At 39.3% G+C, this 14,549-nt stretch overlaps 2 protein-coding genes across 7 annotated transcripts; one reads left to right on the top strand and one right to left on the bottom strand.

Moving 5' to 3' along the window:
• Positions 1–81: 81 nt before the first annotated feature.
• On the bottom strand, positions 82–5,036 carry eri2 (ERI1 exoribonuclease family member 2). 4 transcript variants are annotated; one of them, XM_078950682.1, is made up of 10 exons: positions 4,804–5,036; positions 4,478–4,539; positions 4,294–4,374; positions 4,069–4,196; positions 3,810–3,972; positions 3,594–3,694; positions 2,843–2,924; positions 2,661–2,749; positions 1,731–2,013; positions 82–1,645 (listed from the first exon to the last, which is right to left on the bottom strand). In XM_078950682.1, exons 1-10 carry the CDS (start codon positions 4,824–4,826, stop codon positions 1,638–1,640), a joined length of 1,020 nt encoding a protein of 339 aa, XP_078806808.1. In that variant the 5' UTR covers positions 4,827–5,036; the 3' UTR covers positions 82–1,637. The 4 variants fall into 4 exon arrangements, with proteins under 4 accessions (XP_078806808.1, XP_011476202.2, XP_078806799.1 ...); XM_078950680.1 differs by having other exon boundaries at positions 1,370–1,645; positions 4,478–4,551; positions 4,804–4,967; XM_011477900.4 differs by having other exon boundaries at positions 82–2,013.
• On the top strand, positions 4,230–14,306 carry rexo5 (RNA exonuclease 5). 3 transcript variants are annotated; one of them, XM_078950664.1, is made up of 19 exons: positions 4,230–4,357; positions 6,564–6,846; positions 6,933–7,059; positions 7,143–7,254; positions 7,709–7,816; positions 7,959–8,047; positions 9,141–9,256; positions 9,441–9,579; positions 9,967–10,061; positions 10,151–10,253; positions 10,337–10,425; positions 11,324–11,432; positions 11,584–11,703; positions 11,780–11,917; positions 12,036–12,128; positions 12,229–12,547; positions 12,648–12,823; positions 13,490–13,629; positions 13,725–14,306. In XM_078950664.1, the coding sequence occupies exons 2-19, from the start codon at positions 6,596–6,598 to the stop codon at positions 13,768–13,770; spliced, it is 2,370 nt and encodes a 789-aa protein (XP_078806790.1). In that variant the 5' UTR covers positions 4,230–4,357; positions 6,564–6,595; the 3' UTR covers positions 13,771–14,306. The 3 variants fall into 3 exon arrangements, with proteins under 3 accessions (XP_078806790.1, XP_011476192.1, XP_078806791.1); XM_011477890.3 differs by lacking the exon at positions 4,230–4,357 and adding an exon at positions 5,277–5,374; XM_078950665.1 differs by lacking the exon at positions 4,230–4,357 and adding an exon at positions 6,019–6,219.
• Positions 14,307–14,549: the final 243 nt, after the last annotated feature.

Genomic DNA, 14,549 nt, shown 5'->3' on the forward strand with positions numbered 1-14,549 from the left:
GTTTTATGTTTAGGTATTGTTTTATTTCAAATACTAACCAAAAATATTTTACCATCACAAAGTAAATGGAAAAAGTACAAGTAGACAAAAAGATCCCCTTTTTATTTATTTCATTTGACTCATTTATACATTTCATACTGAAAAGACAATGAAGTTATGTTTAATAAGGTACTTTTTATTTAACTCCATTTCATAAACAGTTTAAAATTGATTAATAAAAATATATTCCTAATAAAAACTAAATTTCATAGTTTAAAATTAAGTAGTAAAAATATATTCCTAATAAAAATAACATTTACAAATCTCAAAAAACTTAAAAGCTTACACATTCTTAAAATTTTAAAGACCAAATTTAATATTAATTGATGAATACATAGTTTTGTTTGTTATTTTAAATCTAAAGCTGAAATCTGTTGTACATATTTACATCTGTAGTTAATTGTTATTAATTTAAAAAACAAAACAAATATCCAAAACTACATTTCTTTGATTGCCATAGTTAGGTCACTTTTCTCAAAAATATGTTACAAAAAACTCGTAAAAAGTTCATAAAGTAATGATTGTAATGTTTTTGATGTGTGACTGGTTACAGCTTGATCTTCAACAGCTCTTTCTTAGCTGAGCTCTGTGTGGCTGATAGTGAGATAGAGAGGAGTTTGTCTGACAAAATGACACAGAAGACCTGAAAACAGCAGCTCCCCCTGAACTAGTCTGCATCAGAGCTGACTCCCACTTAAAAAACTCACACCTTTTCTCCATCTTGCCTTTTCCACCTGAGCGGCGGACCGGACAGCAGTAAAACCCTCTTCCGTGGTTTGGACCACCGTTCGACACAACCTGCCGCTTTGCACGCCTGCCACAGGCGCACAGTGGGGAGGTCACCTTTTGCCCTCTAGTTGTCCCGGAGACACGGGAATTGTTAACACGAGAGAAGGAATTGGTTGATAACGTGGTGAGGACGTTGTTGGGTGTGTGGAGAGAACCAGATGATGCACGTGAAGGGAAAGAAGCGGCGGTGCGTTTTTCCGGTTCAGAGTAAATGATAAAAGGTGAACTCAGAGGCCTGACGGGTTTAGTGATGGCTGGTTTGGGTTTAGAAGAAAGAACATTTGGGCTGAAAATGTTTTGTGAGATCACACAACTTGTCCCAACTACATCCGTCATCTTATCTTTGTGGGAATCATCAAACTTCCCTTGCATTTTTGGGGCAGGGCCAGTTTTACACTGATTTTGTTTCCCCCATCTAACAGGTTTAGGAACAGCAAAACAGTGATTGGACTTTAAAAGATTTGTCATTTCCTTTTTGGATGTAGATGTGAAAATGTTATTTTCACAGGTTACTGAATTCTGTAAAATATTTTGAAGGTTCTTCTGCACAACAGCCCCACGCTCCTTTAATTTGACCTCCACTATGGCACAATTCCTGGATGAGTGTGAATTGTCAGACTCTTCCTCATCATAGATCCCAGTATCAACATCTAGCACTTCAGTATCATCGTCTACCTCATTTCCTCCACACTCCAACACAACATCATCATATGAACCACAACGCTCTTCTAGGTCCACGAGAAGCTCCACATCCTCCACGTCATCCGCAGACACTGTACTGGAGGGCTGATTTACTTGAGGTCCATCAGTCAAGCAGCTAATAGTGGTGGAACACAAAACATGGCTGCTGCTGTTGTGTGTTGAGTGAAGGTTCATGGGAGCAGAGAGGCGGGCACCAGTACCTGGGGTGTGAGTGTGACCCCACAGCGCTGCTGCTGGGACGTTCAGTAGCGTCTTTGGGGAAATGAGGCTTTCGAACTTTTGAACGGACAGCGAATCGGAGCCCGCCGCCACGACCGAACTTTCACTCTTCTTCTTTAGAAACGTCTGTTGTTGACAAAGTTTAGCACAAAGCGGTTTGCTGGTGGACGGCCCGGTTTCATTTTTGCTGACGGTCAGTTTTTCTTTTGTGTTGTTCGTCAGACGGGTAGCGTTTCCCGTCACCCCTTTGACCACGACTGGAGTCTAATAGAAGACAACGTATATAATCAGCAGCTATGAAAATAATAAAAGCTACACTTTTCTAAAATTAACAGATCTGTAGGTTCAAAAAAAGATTCATTTGTATTTTTTTGAAGTATCTGTTGGGCTGGTATAAAAAAAAAGTAGTCAATGTTCAATGAATCTATACTTAGAAAATCAAAATCAGTTATTCAAATCTAAAGCCATCAATTAATTGTTTAAGGGGGAAAAGCTGCATTCTGATTGGCTCAGTTTACATCACTAATTTTGGGAAAAGTGTATTTTATAAAAGAAAAATCAGATAAAACATTTTTCATATAAAAAAACTAAACTAAATCAAATCACAGACTTACAAATTGACTGTTTTACAGTAGGAATTCTCAGTGCTACCAATTGACATTGACAGATTTCCTTTGTTTCCATTTTGTTTTTCTGATCAACCACAAATCTGTACAAATGTAAGTAAATCTCTTTTTACTGATTTACTTCAGCTCAACTTCTTATTTGCGTTTTTTTATTCTTTCAAATAGCTTTCTGAGGAACATATTTATTTCATACAAACAAAGACAAAAAAGAAAGAGCTCTCAACAGTGTCTGCTCGGATTCCAGGCGTCAGAGCTGGTGAAGGCAGCCATCGGGTGGGCACTCACCCTGTCCAAACTCCGAGTGATCTTCATGACACAGCCGTCCCTCATCATTTTGGCTGCCAGCCGAGCTGTATTTCTGGCATCATCCAAACCTGATGATGAGGTGAGAGGGATGGAAAAGCTCATTAAAGAAAATTTCATTGAGCAGCTTGGTATGTGGAGCTATTGATAACAAAAGTAGATACCAGAATGCTCTCTGCCATCAAACTGTAATCCTAGATCCTGCAGTGCGCCGTTCAGGCCTTTGGGTTTCCTGTTATACCAGAGCTGGAGAGAAAAAGAAGAAAAAGAGCTGAAGGAGCCATTCAGGCAAGAAGTGGTGGATGTTTATCAGACAAAGTACAAAAACCTCTAAACATTTTGATTCTTGTTAAAAGAAAATAGTTATCACAGTTTCTGTAACCCAGAAAAAAATTGTTGTTGCCATAAAATGTTCAATCAGATATGAAGTTTGAATATAACTATCATTTGACAATATGCCCTTGTATATTAAACATGTTAAAGTCCCACACTGATCATCCTTTTGTGCATTTCAAAAGCATTCCCACTGGTCTTTTAATTATGACTATTCCGTTTTTAGCCTAAATCAAAAACCTGTGTTGTTTTGGAGGACATAGTTTCTGCAGAGCAGCAGCAGAAGTTCTCCTCCGAGTTGTGTTGGCCGTGTGTAGCCCCGCCCTCATTCCCGTCACCCATGACTGAGCTATCCGTTCTGCTTCTAATTCACAACGATTTGCATAAAAAAATAATAATTCGGAAATGCAATTTGGAGATGATTTTTTTCATATACATGTCCTCAATCATCAGAAAAATGCCACAAGAACGTGCTAAAAACACCAAAAACGTGATTGTCATCAGCGTGGGTCCTAAAGGATTCATTAATAAAGCTTATAGGTAGAACTAAAACGTAAAAGATGTGCATCAGCCGGCTCTTACCCTGTAAGTACTTCTCAGGTCGATCCAGTTGTTGAAGACATCAGGTTTGTGAAGCTGTTTGCGTTTACATTCATACTGCAAGCAAACTCCAAGATCCCAGTCTAATGCACAGTAGAGTGGGACATTAAAAATCCCCCTGGCAGCTGTTCTTCTGAATCAAACATTCAATACTTGCAGCCGTGTGAATGAGAGAGTCACACGTAGGTGAACATTTACCTGACCATGTGAGGAACGTGCAAAGCTTTTGTGTAGACAAAGAGGAAGAAGATCCCTGTTGTTTGTTAGGAAAGGTGAATCCCATCTCCAGCTGCAGGCTCTGTAGCCAGCGGGTGAAGCGTGACAAGCATATCTGAAGGGGGAGACCAGCTTCCACCTGCACCTGTGAGCAAAAGCAAGCAGAGCCATGTCGATGGCGTGTCAAATCATGAGGCTGATCAGTTACAGGACTCAAATAGTTGTATGCGTGGGTAGAAACCTGCGTAATTCCGGTCAGCTCAGTGCAGAACTCAGAAAGAGTAGGGTGCTCCTGGGGCTGAACAAAAGTGTGAAACTCGGAATCGATGTCCCCCGTGGAGGTGTTTAGCAGGACAGCTGGGAACTCAACTGCAGGGAAAACAAAGAAGAGTTCCTGGTATCGTCATGGTGATGACAGCCAGCCATTAAGAGGGAAAAATGCTCAGCCTCCAAAAGTGCTGCTTACTGATTTCTTGACTGGAGGTGTTTTTCTCCCTCCAGCAAGTGGACTCAAAGTCGATCACAATCAGGTATGAAAATATTTGATCTAGTAGTAGTGAGAAGCAAGTAAAATAAATAAATACAATTATAGGTCAAGCAGGAAAAGACGTATGTGTAGTGGATGAAAAAAATCAAAGGATCACACTCACTTGATATAACTTTTTTGGATGCAGAAACATGTTTCTTCCTCTGCCTCACTAATCCTAATTTCCTGTGGGGAGAACTGGAGGTTAGCCAGTCTAAATGCTACACGGCCAGCTGGTTCAAATAGTTCTGAGCTACACATTTCCCTCAAACCTAACTAAGTTACTCTGATGCTATTTGGAAATCGCTTCTGCAACAGCGTTAACTCAAATTCGGAAAGCATTGTGTAGTTTCGAGAATATTGTTTACACTCAAGCCATTTTCCAAACAAAGAAAGACCGAAGTTGGAGCTAACAAACAATTACCACAACTTTCATGCTAATTGACTTACTTTGCTAGTTTCTTTGTAGACATGGTTGTTACCTAAATGGAATCTGGAGTCATATTTGCCATCATTATCTTAAAAAATTGTTAATGTGTATAATCAACCACAGAGAATCTGTTCTCGTGATCCCGCTTCTCTTTTCAAAACGCGCCTGAGCTTCACTCTGAAGTTGATTAGTTGCCTCTGTAAGTACACGAAGTCGAACTCATTTAACACATGATAGCGAAATGACTGTAAAAAATAGCAGCTCTTGTTCCGGTTTTTAGACGATACTTTCAAAATAAATTTATGCAGTTGTGAAAATAACAGAATACTTTCACAAACACGTATAAATATTGTATAATTTACCACAAGTGGATTAGAATATATTTTATTTAAAAAGGAAAAATTATATACATATAGTAAAATAACACAAAACACAGCAATTATAGCAAATTCCACAATACGTAAACATTATTTTTTAGGTTTAAACCGGAAGTGCTTGAACACATTTTCTTTCTGCTCCAGCAGTGTGCCACTAAAGCTCTCTCACTTGGAAACCACGTTGGTTAGGGTTTAGCAGGGCCAGCAACATCTGGTATTTACATTCTCTTTACTCTTTTAACCAACTGAATCTCAGTGTAACATTAAAACCGTCTTTGTAAAACGTATTTAACACATACTTATCACCAAGACACTTCACGGACCGGAGGTTTTCAGTGTAAAGTCCATTGAGGAAAAGAGTAGCTTCAGTGTTTCTGTGCAGTATTCTCTGTAATGAAACACGAGAACAGTGTTTTACCAAGTAAAATGTTTGAACTAATACAATTGTTTATCGGTGGTTGCAGATCCATTGATATTTAAACTCGAACAGGGTTTCACTATGGTGATGTTTTAGAGACATTAGTTGGGACTTTAATGCATGAATTCTTGGTGATGTTTGCTTAAGCTGTCATAACTATGATCATTTTTAGCATCTACTTTAATCTGGAATAGTTAACAAATAAATCTATTCTGTTTAATAAATATTTGGATGAATTGTCTCTTGAAATTAACGCCTGTCACACTGGTTGTGTGGCTGGAGATCTCATTGTCAACCATTTGATGAATGCTGACGATCTAGTTGTGTTGAGTCCAAGTACTGCTGGTCTTCAACAATTGCTTAACATCTGTTCAGCTTATGGACTTAATAATGACATCATATTTAATGCACAAAAAAGTCTGATTATTATTTCTCGGACAAAAGAAGACAAAAAACAAATATTCCCTGATTTTTACCTATCAAATGCTGTGCTTGTGTGTACTAATAAGATGAAGTATCTTGGGCATATCATTTTGGAAGACTTGTCAGATGACACAAACATCTACAGGCAGTGTCGTGTGGTATATGGCCAAGCCAACACTCTTTCCCGAAAGTTTAGTATTTGTACAGAAGGAGTCAAGGTGACATTATTTAAAGCATTTTGCACTCATCTGTATCCTTTTTAAGTAATTTATTTTTATTAAATATTTTGTATTAACTTTTTTATTAACTGTAACTAAACACTACCTCAACTTGTGTGTTCTTGACACTGTATTTTTTAAATGTAGTGGGTCTGTGTACTCCTTTTTACTGATTGGACCATGAGTCTGGAATAAAGTCTGTCTGTCTGTCTGTCTGTCTCTCTGTCTGTCTCTCTCTCTCTCTCTCTCTCTCTATCTATCTATCTATCTAATTGATTAGATTGAATTTTCAGCATTTATGAACTTCTCATATGAGGATTTTTATTTTTATTTTTTGTCAACAGTGTACTTCTCAGCAGCCATAAGCCTTTAAGACATGGAATCGTCTTCTTCACTTATATGCAACACAAAGAAAAGGAAGATCCAAGCCCCCGCAGCTCAAGAGGAGACCAAAAAACCGAAGATAGAGCCGGGGAGAGATGAAGTGATGCAGCCTGGACCGTTGTCTAGTTCACCTAGAGTTTCAGTGCGATCTGACCACCTGCAGCAACCAATCTCACTGACCGAGCTGGCTGAGCTCATACATTTCGCTGCTCTGGGTAGATCAGCAGGCCTGCAACAGCCCAGGTTGGCTTGCATGAAAATGTCGTGTAGATCTTGCTTTATTTTCACACTTCCTGTGGTAATCTCCCCATTCTCTTTACTTCCACTAGTTGGTGCCGTCTCAGGCATCACAGAAAGGTCAAGGGGGTAAATATTATGATCGTGGAGGGCCTGACGCAGAATCTCTTTTATAAGAATTACCTCATCATGAAGCACCTCAGAAGTAGCTACTCCACAGTAAGTAACAGAGAGGGGCTGAAAATGTACAACTATGAATCAAGTCAACTTCTTTTTGCTTTTCTCTTTCATTCCTGTTGTAGAGGATGACTTTCACGTCACCGTCTAACAGTGTAGCATCTGGAATCTTTGCCAGTGAAGTACCTAAAGTCGGCTTCTTATCTGCCCCCAAACCAGATGATAAGCTTAAAAAAGGTAAAAAGAGGGAGAGGGTTCGTTATTCTGAAGGGTAATCTTTAATAGCTGACAATAACATGAATCCTGTTTGCATTGAAATGTAAACACTGGGGCAGAAAAGTATTTAGTAGTCACTGATTCTGCAATGTGCCCTTCTTAAAAAAGATGTGAGGGGTCTGTGCATGTTCATCATGGATGCACTTTAACTGGGAGAGACAAAATGTTAAAAAATAGAATCTAGGAAATTACATTGAATGAATAAAGAAAAAAATATTTGTAAAAAAGAAAGTTTGTATTTGGTCCAAAATGAAAGTTCTGCACAATACTTTGTAATGTAACCCTGGTGGATTTTTTGAAGTGGAACAAGTTGCAGAATTGCAGACTATCAAATACATTTACCCTGCTAGATTTCACAAGTCTTATTTTATGTGTTATCATACTTTTTTGATTGTATTTGTTGCCTTTTTTTTAGCTCTGAAACATCATCCAGTTGTGACCAAATATGGGACGGAGAAGAAAGGATTAACGGCATATGTTCTAACCCCGGAGGAGATGATAAAAAACCATTATCCTGTTAAAGGTAAACCTATAGGGTACGCCGCTGATTCATGTCTCTGTGCTCTTACTCAAGTGCACAGCTGTTGATGTCAAACCTTCATGGGAAGTCATTTCACCTTAGGACAGACAATGTTCTTTACCTTTACTGTTCCCATGTGACCTAGGGTTTGCGGGTTTCGAGGACTTTCTGTGCACGGATGCAGTCGACTGTGTTTCTGACGGCAGTCCTCTATTTGGACTTGACTGTGAAATGGTGAGAAGTTCCCAGTAATGATAGATTTCCTTTGAAAAGCATTTTGATGTGTTTAAGACCCACTATGATCCTCTTTTTGTCTAGTTCAAAAGCTTTCCCAGTGGTCTTTTAATTATGATTATGCTGTTTTTTTGTTGTTGCCAAAATTAAACAAAATGTCGTTTTTAAAGACATAGTTTCAGCAGAGCGACAGCAGTTCATGAAACATTCACCTTTTGAGTCACGGACTGGACAATTGGAGCGGAACATTGTTTTCCACGTTCTTTGGATAGTTTGCTGCCCCTCAAAACCCCAAGCTAACATTAGCAGGGCAACAACAAAAACGGCGAGCAATATTGGAGCTACCCAGACATACAGTTTGGAGCCAGATGCCAGCTCAAGTCGTCTACAAGTGGATGCATCAGAATGGAGCAGGGAGCTTGCTGATTGCAGCTTCTACGTCACAACTAGACTTTTTTTTCAAACGGCATTTTTTTGTCTGCTCCTGATTCATAAAAATTTGAATACAGAAATACTCAGAAATGAAGGAAACAGAAAACTGAAGAAATGCGGTTTTACTGAAAAATGGGACAAAAACATTTAAAAATACTTTGATTGAATAAGGTATGTTAAGAGAAATGTGCTTGTAAATCTAACCCACAACTTCTTGACTAAACTCCTACAAACATATGAAGCAAAATAGAATATTTTTTACCAATCGCCCACAACAAATACAAGCATAATATGAGCATAAAATAGTCCTTAAAGTTTTTTTTTTCTCGTTGTATTTTTGGGGCCAAGGGACATCCAATGAGCATGAAATCCGAGACTTTATTTTGCTTGAATTTTTAAACTTCTTTAAACCAGAATGGCCAAAATGCTGAATAAATATCTTTTAAATCGTATATAACATGCAAATTTTCCATGTATTTGATTATAGTTGCTTTATATAAGAGTTTCTGGATGAATAAAACAGCTTTTTTTTTGGCACAGTTTGGCGCAGAGAGGTGAGAAATGGTCTTAGAAATAAATGTCCATCTGAAGAAAGTCTACAGAGGAATTGTTGCAGAAGAGTTTGTCTTTGAACCGGCCTTTCCTTGTGTTTCTGTCACAGTGTCTAACAGAAAAGGGCTACGAGCTGACACGTGTCTCTCTGGTGGACAGCTGTGGGAAGTGCATCATGGATGACCTGGTGAAACCGCAGAACCGTGTCCTTAATTATCTCACCAAGTAATTCCACACACATCTGTGGCCTAAATAAATCCCACGTCAGCCTCCATGCATGAGCTTTGCAGCTCACTGAGTGGACTTAGAACTTGTGCACATCTGTTGTTTTCGTACTCGACAGTGAAAGCACATTTCTCTGCGTTTTTTGTTGGATAGCTTTCTATATTTCATTTAAACTCTCTGACAGGTTCTCTGGCATCACTGCAGCAATGTTGCGTCCCATCAAAACCACTCTGAAGGAGGTGCAACATAAACTCAGGAAGCTGCTGCCGCCGGACGCCGTGCTGGTGGGCCATTCCTTGAACAATGACCTTGCGGCTCTGAAGGTGAGAGATTGTCAATCTGCTCGCTCCCCCATGAGCCTTTGCAGGTTTCTTTTTTTTCGGTGCATTCCTCGTCAGAATGTCTCCACTGTTAGGAAAACCATGATGTGCTCTTGATCAGTGATAACGGCTCTGAGAAAGAGCAATTTTCACAATTGAAAATCTTTTTGTGCTATTATTGTTTTTAAAAAAAACATTAAAATCTTACTTGTGAGACATTTTTATACTCTGCACTTTACAAAATGATTAAAAGGTATGAATCCTCTCAGTTGTGCTCCATATATGGTTTCCTTTTTGCAAAGTATTTGATTTACATAGCTGCTTTCTTTTAGCGAGACTCTGAATGCCATGTCAATTTGGGAGCTCTTTTGTGTTTTTGTGCTCCTACAGCTCATCCATCCACATGTGATCGACACATCGCTCCTGTACAAACGAGAACTCGGGCAGAAATTTAAACTCAAGGTTCTGGCTGACGTGGTCCTAGAGTGAGTTCTTCAGTTCCCCATTTTCTCCTCCTCCTCAGTTTCAGTCAGTCAAAGCAGGCTATGAATGGAAGTGTCCTGTCACATGGCAGTCGGAAAATTCAAACCGAAGAGAGGAAAGGCCACAATCCCATCGAGGACGCCGTGGCGGCCCTGGAGTTGGCTCAGTACTTCATAGAAAGGGGACCTTGTCAGGTGCAGATTGACCGAAATCATGACGATGTGGACAAACAAACACGTTGGAATTTGCCAGTATCTCTTTTATCGTCCACGGTCAGGTTGTTGAGCTCCATCTAGGGGATCTTTGGGGATACAACCTGGAAGAAGAGCCCTCCGACTGCACTTCTGTCCCCACGCCAAGTTTCAGGTACAACAGAAAAGCTTCTGCTGAACTTTGATACAACATCCCACCTTGACCAGGTATATGTGTTTTCTTCTGGGTTTCTATGCCTCTTAAAATCCGTCCCGGGGGAGGATCCCTCCTTCATGTGGACATCCCTGAGGTTACTTCTTTTTTTCCGGAAACTGTTTTTTTTTTCTTTCTGGCGAAGGAAGGTCTAAGGGCAGGGATGCCTAGTTTAGTTTAGTCTGCTTAGTTAGTTCAGTTTAGAATTTACCTATTGTTGTTGTACAAATACAGTTGAATTGAATTGAAAAAGGAGGCTCATCACTTGCCCCTGAAACAATGGAGTTTAAATTCCAGATTCTCTTCTTCTAGTTTCGTCCCATGAAAGCAAATTTCCTGGTAAAAAAGAAAAATGCAGCTTTCAAAGCAGACCATGGTTTATTTCTCTCTTGTTGTTTTATCTGCCCTGCTGCTGATATTCCTTTAAAATGAAGCAAACATTTAACCTGCCAGGGGTTTTCCTCGCTTCAACCTCTGGAAAAAAACGCCCCAGCACCTCCCATGATGCTCCACACTATAAAGTCAACGAGAGTTTAGGCTTTACATGGTTAAAGGTTTGATAAATAAAACTCAACATACATATTTCTTTTAAGATCTAACTAAAAACAGTCCACAGATGCATCATTATTTTTTTTTATCACCCATCTGTTTTTTTTTTTTTAATAATTTCAACTTGGATATTAGTTAAATAGTGCACCATGTAACTTCAGTTAAGGTACAGCCAGATCACAATGTATTGAAAAAATGTGAAAACCAAAGAAATCTCAACTCCTTATTCTATTTTAGTCTCTGTGCAAATTCAACTACAGCACAGGTTTCCATGTTTTTGACAAATTCTCCATCTGTCTTTGTCCCTCAGGTTTGCTGATGTTCTGCAGACTCTGGGCCGCTCAGTAACCTTTTTAGGAAAGCGAGCTGACATTAGTCTGGATCTGTCCAATCAGCAGTGGTACATCTCTGACAAAGAAGTGAGAAAACTAACGTTTAATTTGAAAAATCTGTGGTTCTGCATCTTTTTGACATGTGGGCCCACAGCAGTAACACTGATCTGCCCCAGGGGTATTTGGACTGCTCCCCTCTTCAAAATTGCCATCCTCCTTTCCTGTTTTTCCTCCACAGATGCTGGCGTCTTTCAAAAGGCAGACCAAGAAGCCGTTCCTCGCTGTCCTCCAGTTTTCCTCGTTTTTGGACCACATACAGAGATGCTTCCCTGACCAGCAGCAGCAGCTGCACCGGAGTGTACGGGTTTTCACCACTTTTGTGGTCTTTTGATCCCAAAATCCTTCGACGCTCACAGTCCTGCTTCATCCCACAGGTGCACAACCACCTCCGGGGTATGTGTGTGCTGTTTGCTGGGCCGTTCCCTGCAGGTTTCTCCGAGAGGAACGTGAAGCGGCTGTTTGGCCGCTGTGGACCAGTTCGAAAAATCCAGATGCTGAACACCAGTGTCAGAGTATGTGACACCCATGTGTGCTGGAGATCTGTTCAATTCTCTATAATGTGGTAGCATTTCCTGTTATATTAAAGATTTTCTCAGCTTTTGGTAAAAAAAAAAGATTTCTGCTCTCCAGGTCCATGCAGAGGTTGAGTTTGAGCTGCTGGAAGGAGCTGTGCTAGCTTTAAAAACTTTAAATGGACTGAGTGTAAAGGGCCAGCCCATTAAGGTGGGTCTCCTTTACTTTTCTCTGCATTCCACTCATCCTTTACATCCGTTATTAACATCCTTGTAAGCTGTTCTAAAAGAAGCCTCACCTCTCATTTCAGGTTCAGAGGCCGGTGTCTGAGTCCACCTTAGACCTGGATGTGAATCTTGATGCGTTAGCGTGCGACGCTCTGAATTCCAGTCTTCTCTATGCTGTTGAAGGGAGGCACAGCATGAACATGTCTGCACAGGTCAATGGACGCAGTTTAAATGGCAAACGCTTAAGAGCAGAAAATGGGTTTTCGGCTGCAAAGCTAAATGGACAGTTGCCCCTTGAAATGTCTGAAGATACTGTCAGAGATTCGTTTGGTCGCTTTGGTGCAGTGAAGAGAGTCACAGTGCCAGGAAAACCCGAAAAATGTGCAAAACATGCCTTCATAAGTAAGTCCAATGCGTATTGTTGGAACATTTTCTGTATTTTTGCAGTGACTGTGAGAATTCAGTCGGATAAATTTATAATAAAGGTTCGTCTTTCTAATAGGATTTGAAAGTCCAGAGGGCAAAAATGCAGCTGTCAGCTCCTCCGAAGATCTACAGCAAGACAACTACCTCATTTGCCCATCCCTGACTCCGCCCCACTTAGTCTCATGGGTTGCCGCGACAACATCGACAGAAGACACAGATGAGAAACAGAAGATGCTTAACATTTGTTCTCAGGTACAGATGTGAATTTATTTGGGGAAATTATCAAAAATTACAGTAAAATCCTTAAAGTTGGTTATTATTTCCCCCCCCAAATAGATTTGCTTTCAATTAAACAATCAAAAACGTTTGATAGTTAGAACTGTACCTATTCTTAAAAAAAAGACCATCCCTTGGCATCCCTATTCATATTAAACCATTTTTAGTTGACTAATCTTAAGACGAATCAGGAATGAAAATTTAAACATCAACTGCAATGAAAATGGGGGTTTTAACAAGTTTTCTATTTTCTGATGATGACAAATCTAAAGAAAATTAAAGGTTAATTTAGCATTTCTGAGGATTTCTTTATTCAAATCGTTGTGAATCAGGAGCAGATGAAAATATGCCGTTTGAAAAAGAACCTATTTGTGAGAAAATACACTGTTCCTTGGGAGAGGAAGGGACGGGTTGCTCCACCCAAACAGTCCTGCCCACAACTCAGAGGGGACTCTCCAATGAACTGCTGCTGCTCTGCAGAAAATTATGTCCTAGAAAGTGACACAGGTTTTTAGATCGTGGCTAAAATCAGCATAATCATATTTAAAGGACCGCTGGGAAGACTTTTAAAATAGATCAAAAGATGATCAGAGTGGGAACTTTAAACATTGTATCATGTTGTTTTTTTTTAATATTACACAGGAAACACAAAACACAAAACCTGTGGAGCAGAATCAAGGAACCGATGTCATAATGAGAAAGCTGGACCGGCAGCTGGGAAAGGTCTACCGATCCCTCCCAGATGGTACTTTATCTGTAGTGTTACTGCTTGGACCAAGCAGGTAAATACGACACAGCTGCTGGAACAATCTCATTCCTTGAAACATGGCTTAACTTCTTCTCTTTTTGTGTGTTTTTTTCTTTTTCTTTTTTGCAGCATGGAGGGGAAACTTCCTGGTTTGTGTCTACTGGAGGTTAAATAAACGAAAACAAAATCTTTTCTTTAGCCGTCTTGCAACCAATTTGACTAAGGCGAATAAAAGTTGTGAAACTGTGGCCTGCTGTATAAAACTGCACAAGGATTTTGTGTTTTTGTCTAGATTTATGAAGTTCTGCTCATACATAGTATTAATATCCATACTCATTCAAATGATGAACGTTCATAAAGACTTTACAGACTATGGTATAGAGAAGAAATGGCTTTAAAGTTTTTATTAGATAAACTAAATGGAAAAACAACATGTGTTGGAGCCAATAGGAAACTAGTACATGGAATAAAAATGAGTATATTTGGGAGCCAAAGGTAGTTTTCTTGTACATTAAGGTATAATTTGATATACCATATGATGAGCAGTAAACGAGTTAAGACAGAAACATTGCTTTCTTTAATGGATTTCCTCTTAAGATAGTTTTTGAATTGCAATGGTATTTTCATACAATGCCTTCCAATAAGTGTTATTTATTATGTCAACTGGAATTTTGAACACATTGAAATTTTAATAAACTGAGTAAACAGTGACTCTGTGTTTACTTTAAATCATAAATTGTTGTTGAACTTGTAGTTTTTGGCATTTTGAATAAAAAAGATGTGCTAGAAAGAGATTTTACATCACAAATTGGAAAGTATTACTTTTTGTGGTGTATGTTCAAATACTTTTTAGAAATGAATTGTATAAATGGCTCTTTAGCCCATGTGCTATCTTAGATGACCTCACCCTTACATTGACGTGTTCTCCCTACCATGAAAAAGGTGGATAAAGGT

Source organism: Oryzias latipes, chromosome 1 (assembly GCF_053564925.1).
Source record: "Oryzias latipes strain Hd-rR chromosome 1, Olatipes_Hd-rR_3.1".
In the NCBI taxonomy this organism is placed as follows: Eukaryota; Metazoa; Chordata; class Actinopteri; order Beloniformes; family Adrianichthyidae; genus Oryzias; species Oryzias latipes.

What these genes read in the sequence shown, in the direction of transcription:
- eri2 (XM_078950673.1), bottom strand. Translation starts at nt 4,826, where the DNA reads ATGTCTACAAAGAAACTAGCAAA. An exon ending in CACCTCCAGTCAAGAAATCA is followed by an intron (nt 4,197 to 4,293) that starts GTAAGCAGCACT and finishes TTTTCCCTGCAG; the next exon opens with TTGAGTTCCCAGCTGTCCTG. An exon ending in ACCTGAGAAGTACTTACAGG is followed by an intron (nt 2,925 to 3,593) that starts GTAAGAGCCGGC and finishes TTTTCTCTCCAG; the next exon opens with CTCTGGTATAACAGGAAACC.
- rexo5 (XM_078950664.1), top strand. Translation starts at nt 6,596, where the DNA reads ATGGAATCGTCTTCTTCACTTATATGCAACACAAAGAAAAGGAAGATC. An exon ending in TTGGACTTGACTGTGAAATG is followed by an intron (nt 8,048 to 9,140) that starts GTGAGAAGTTCC and finishes TTTCTGTCACAG; the next exon opens with TGTCTAACAGAAAAGGGCTA. An exon ending in TAAAGGGCCAGCCCATTAAG is followed by an intron (nt 12,129 to 12,228) that starts GTGGGTCTCCTT and finishes CTCTCATTTCAG; the next exon opens with GTTCAGAGGCCGGTGTCTGA.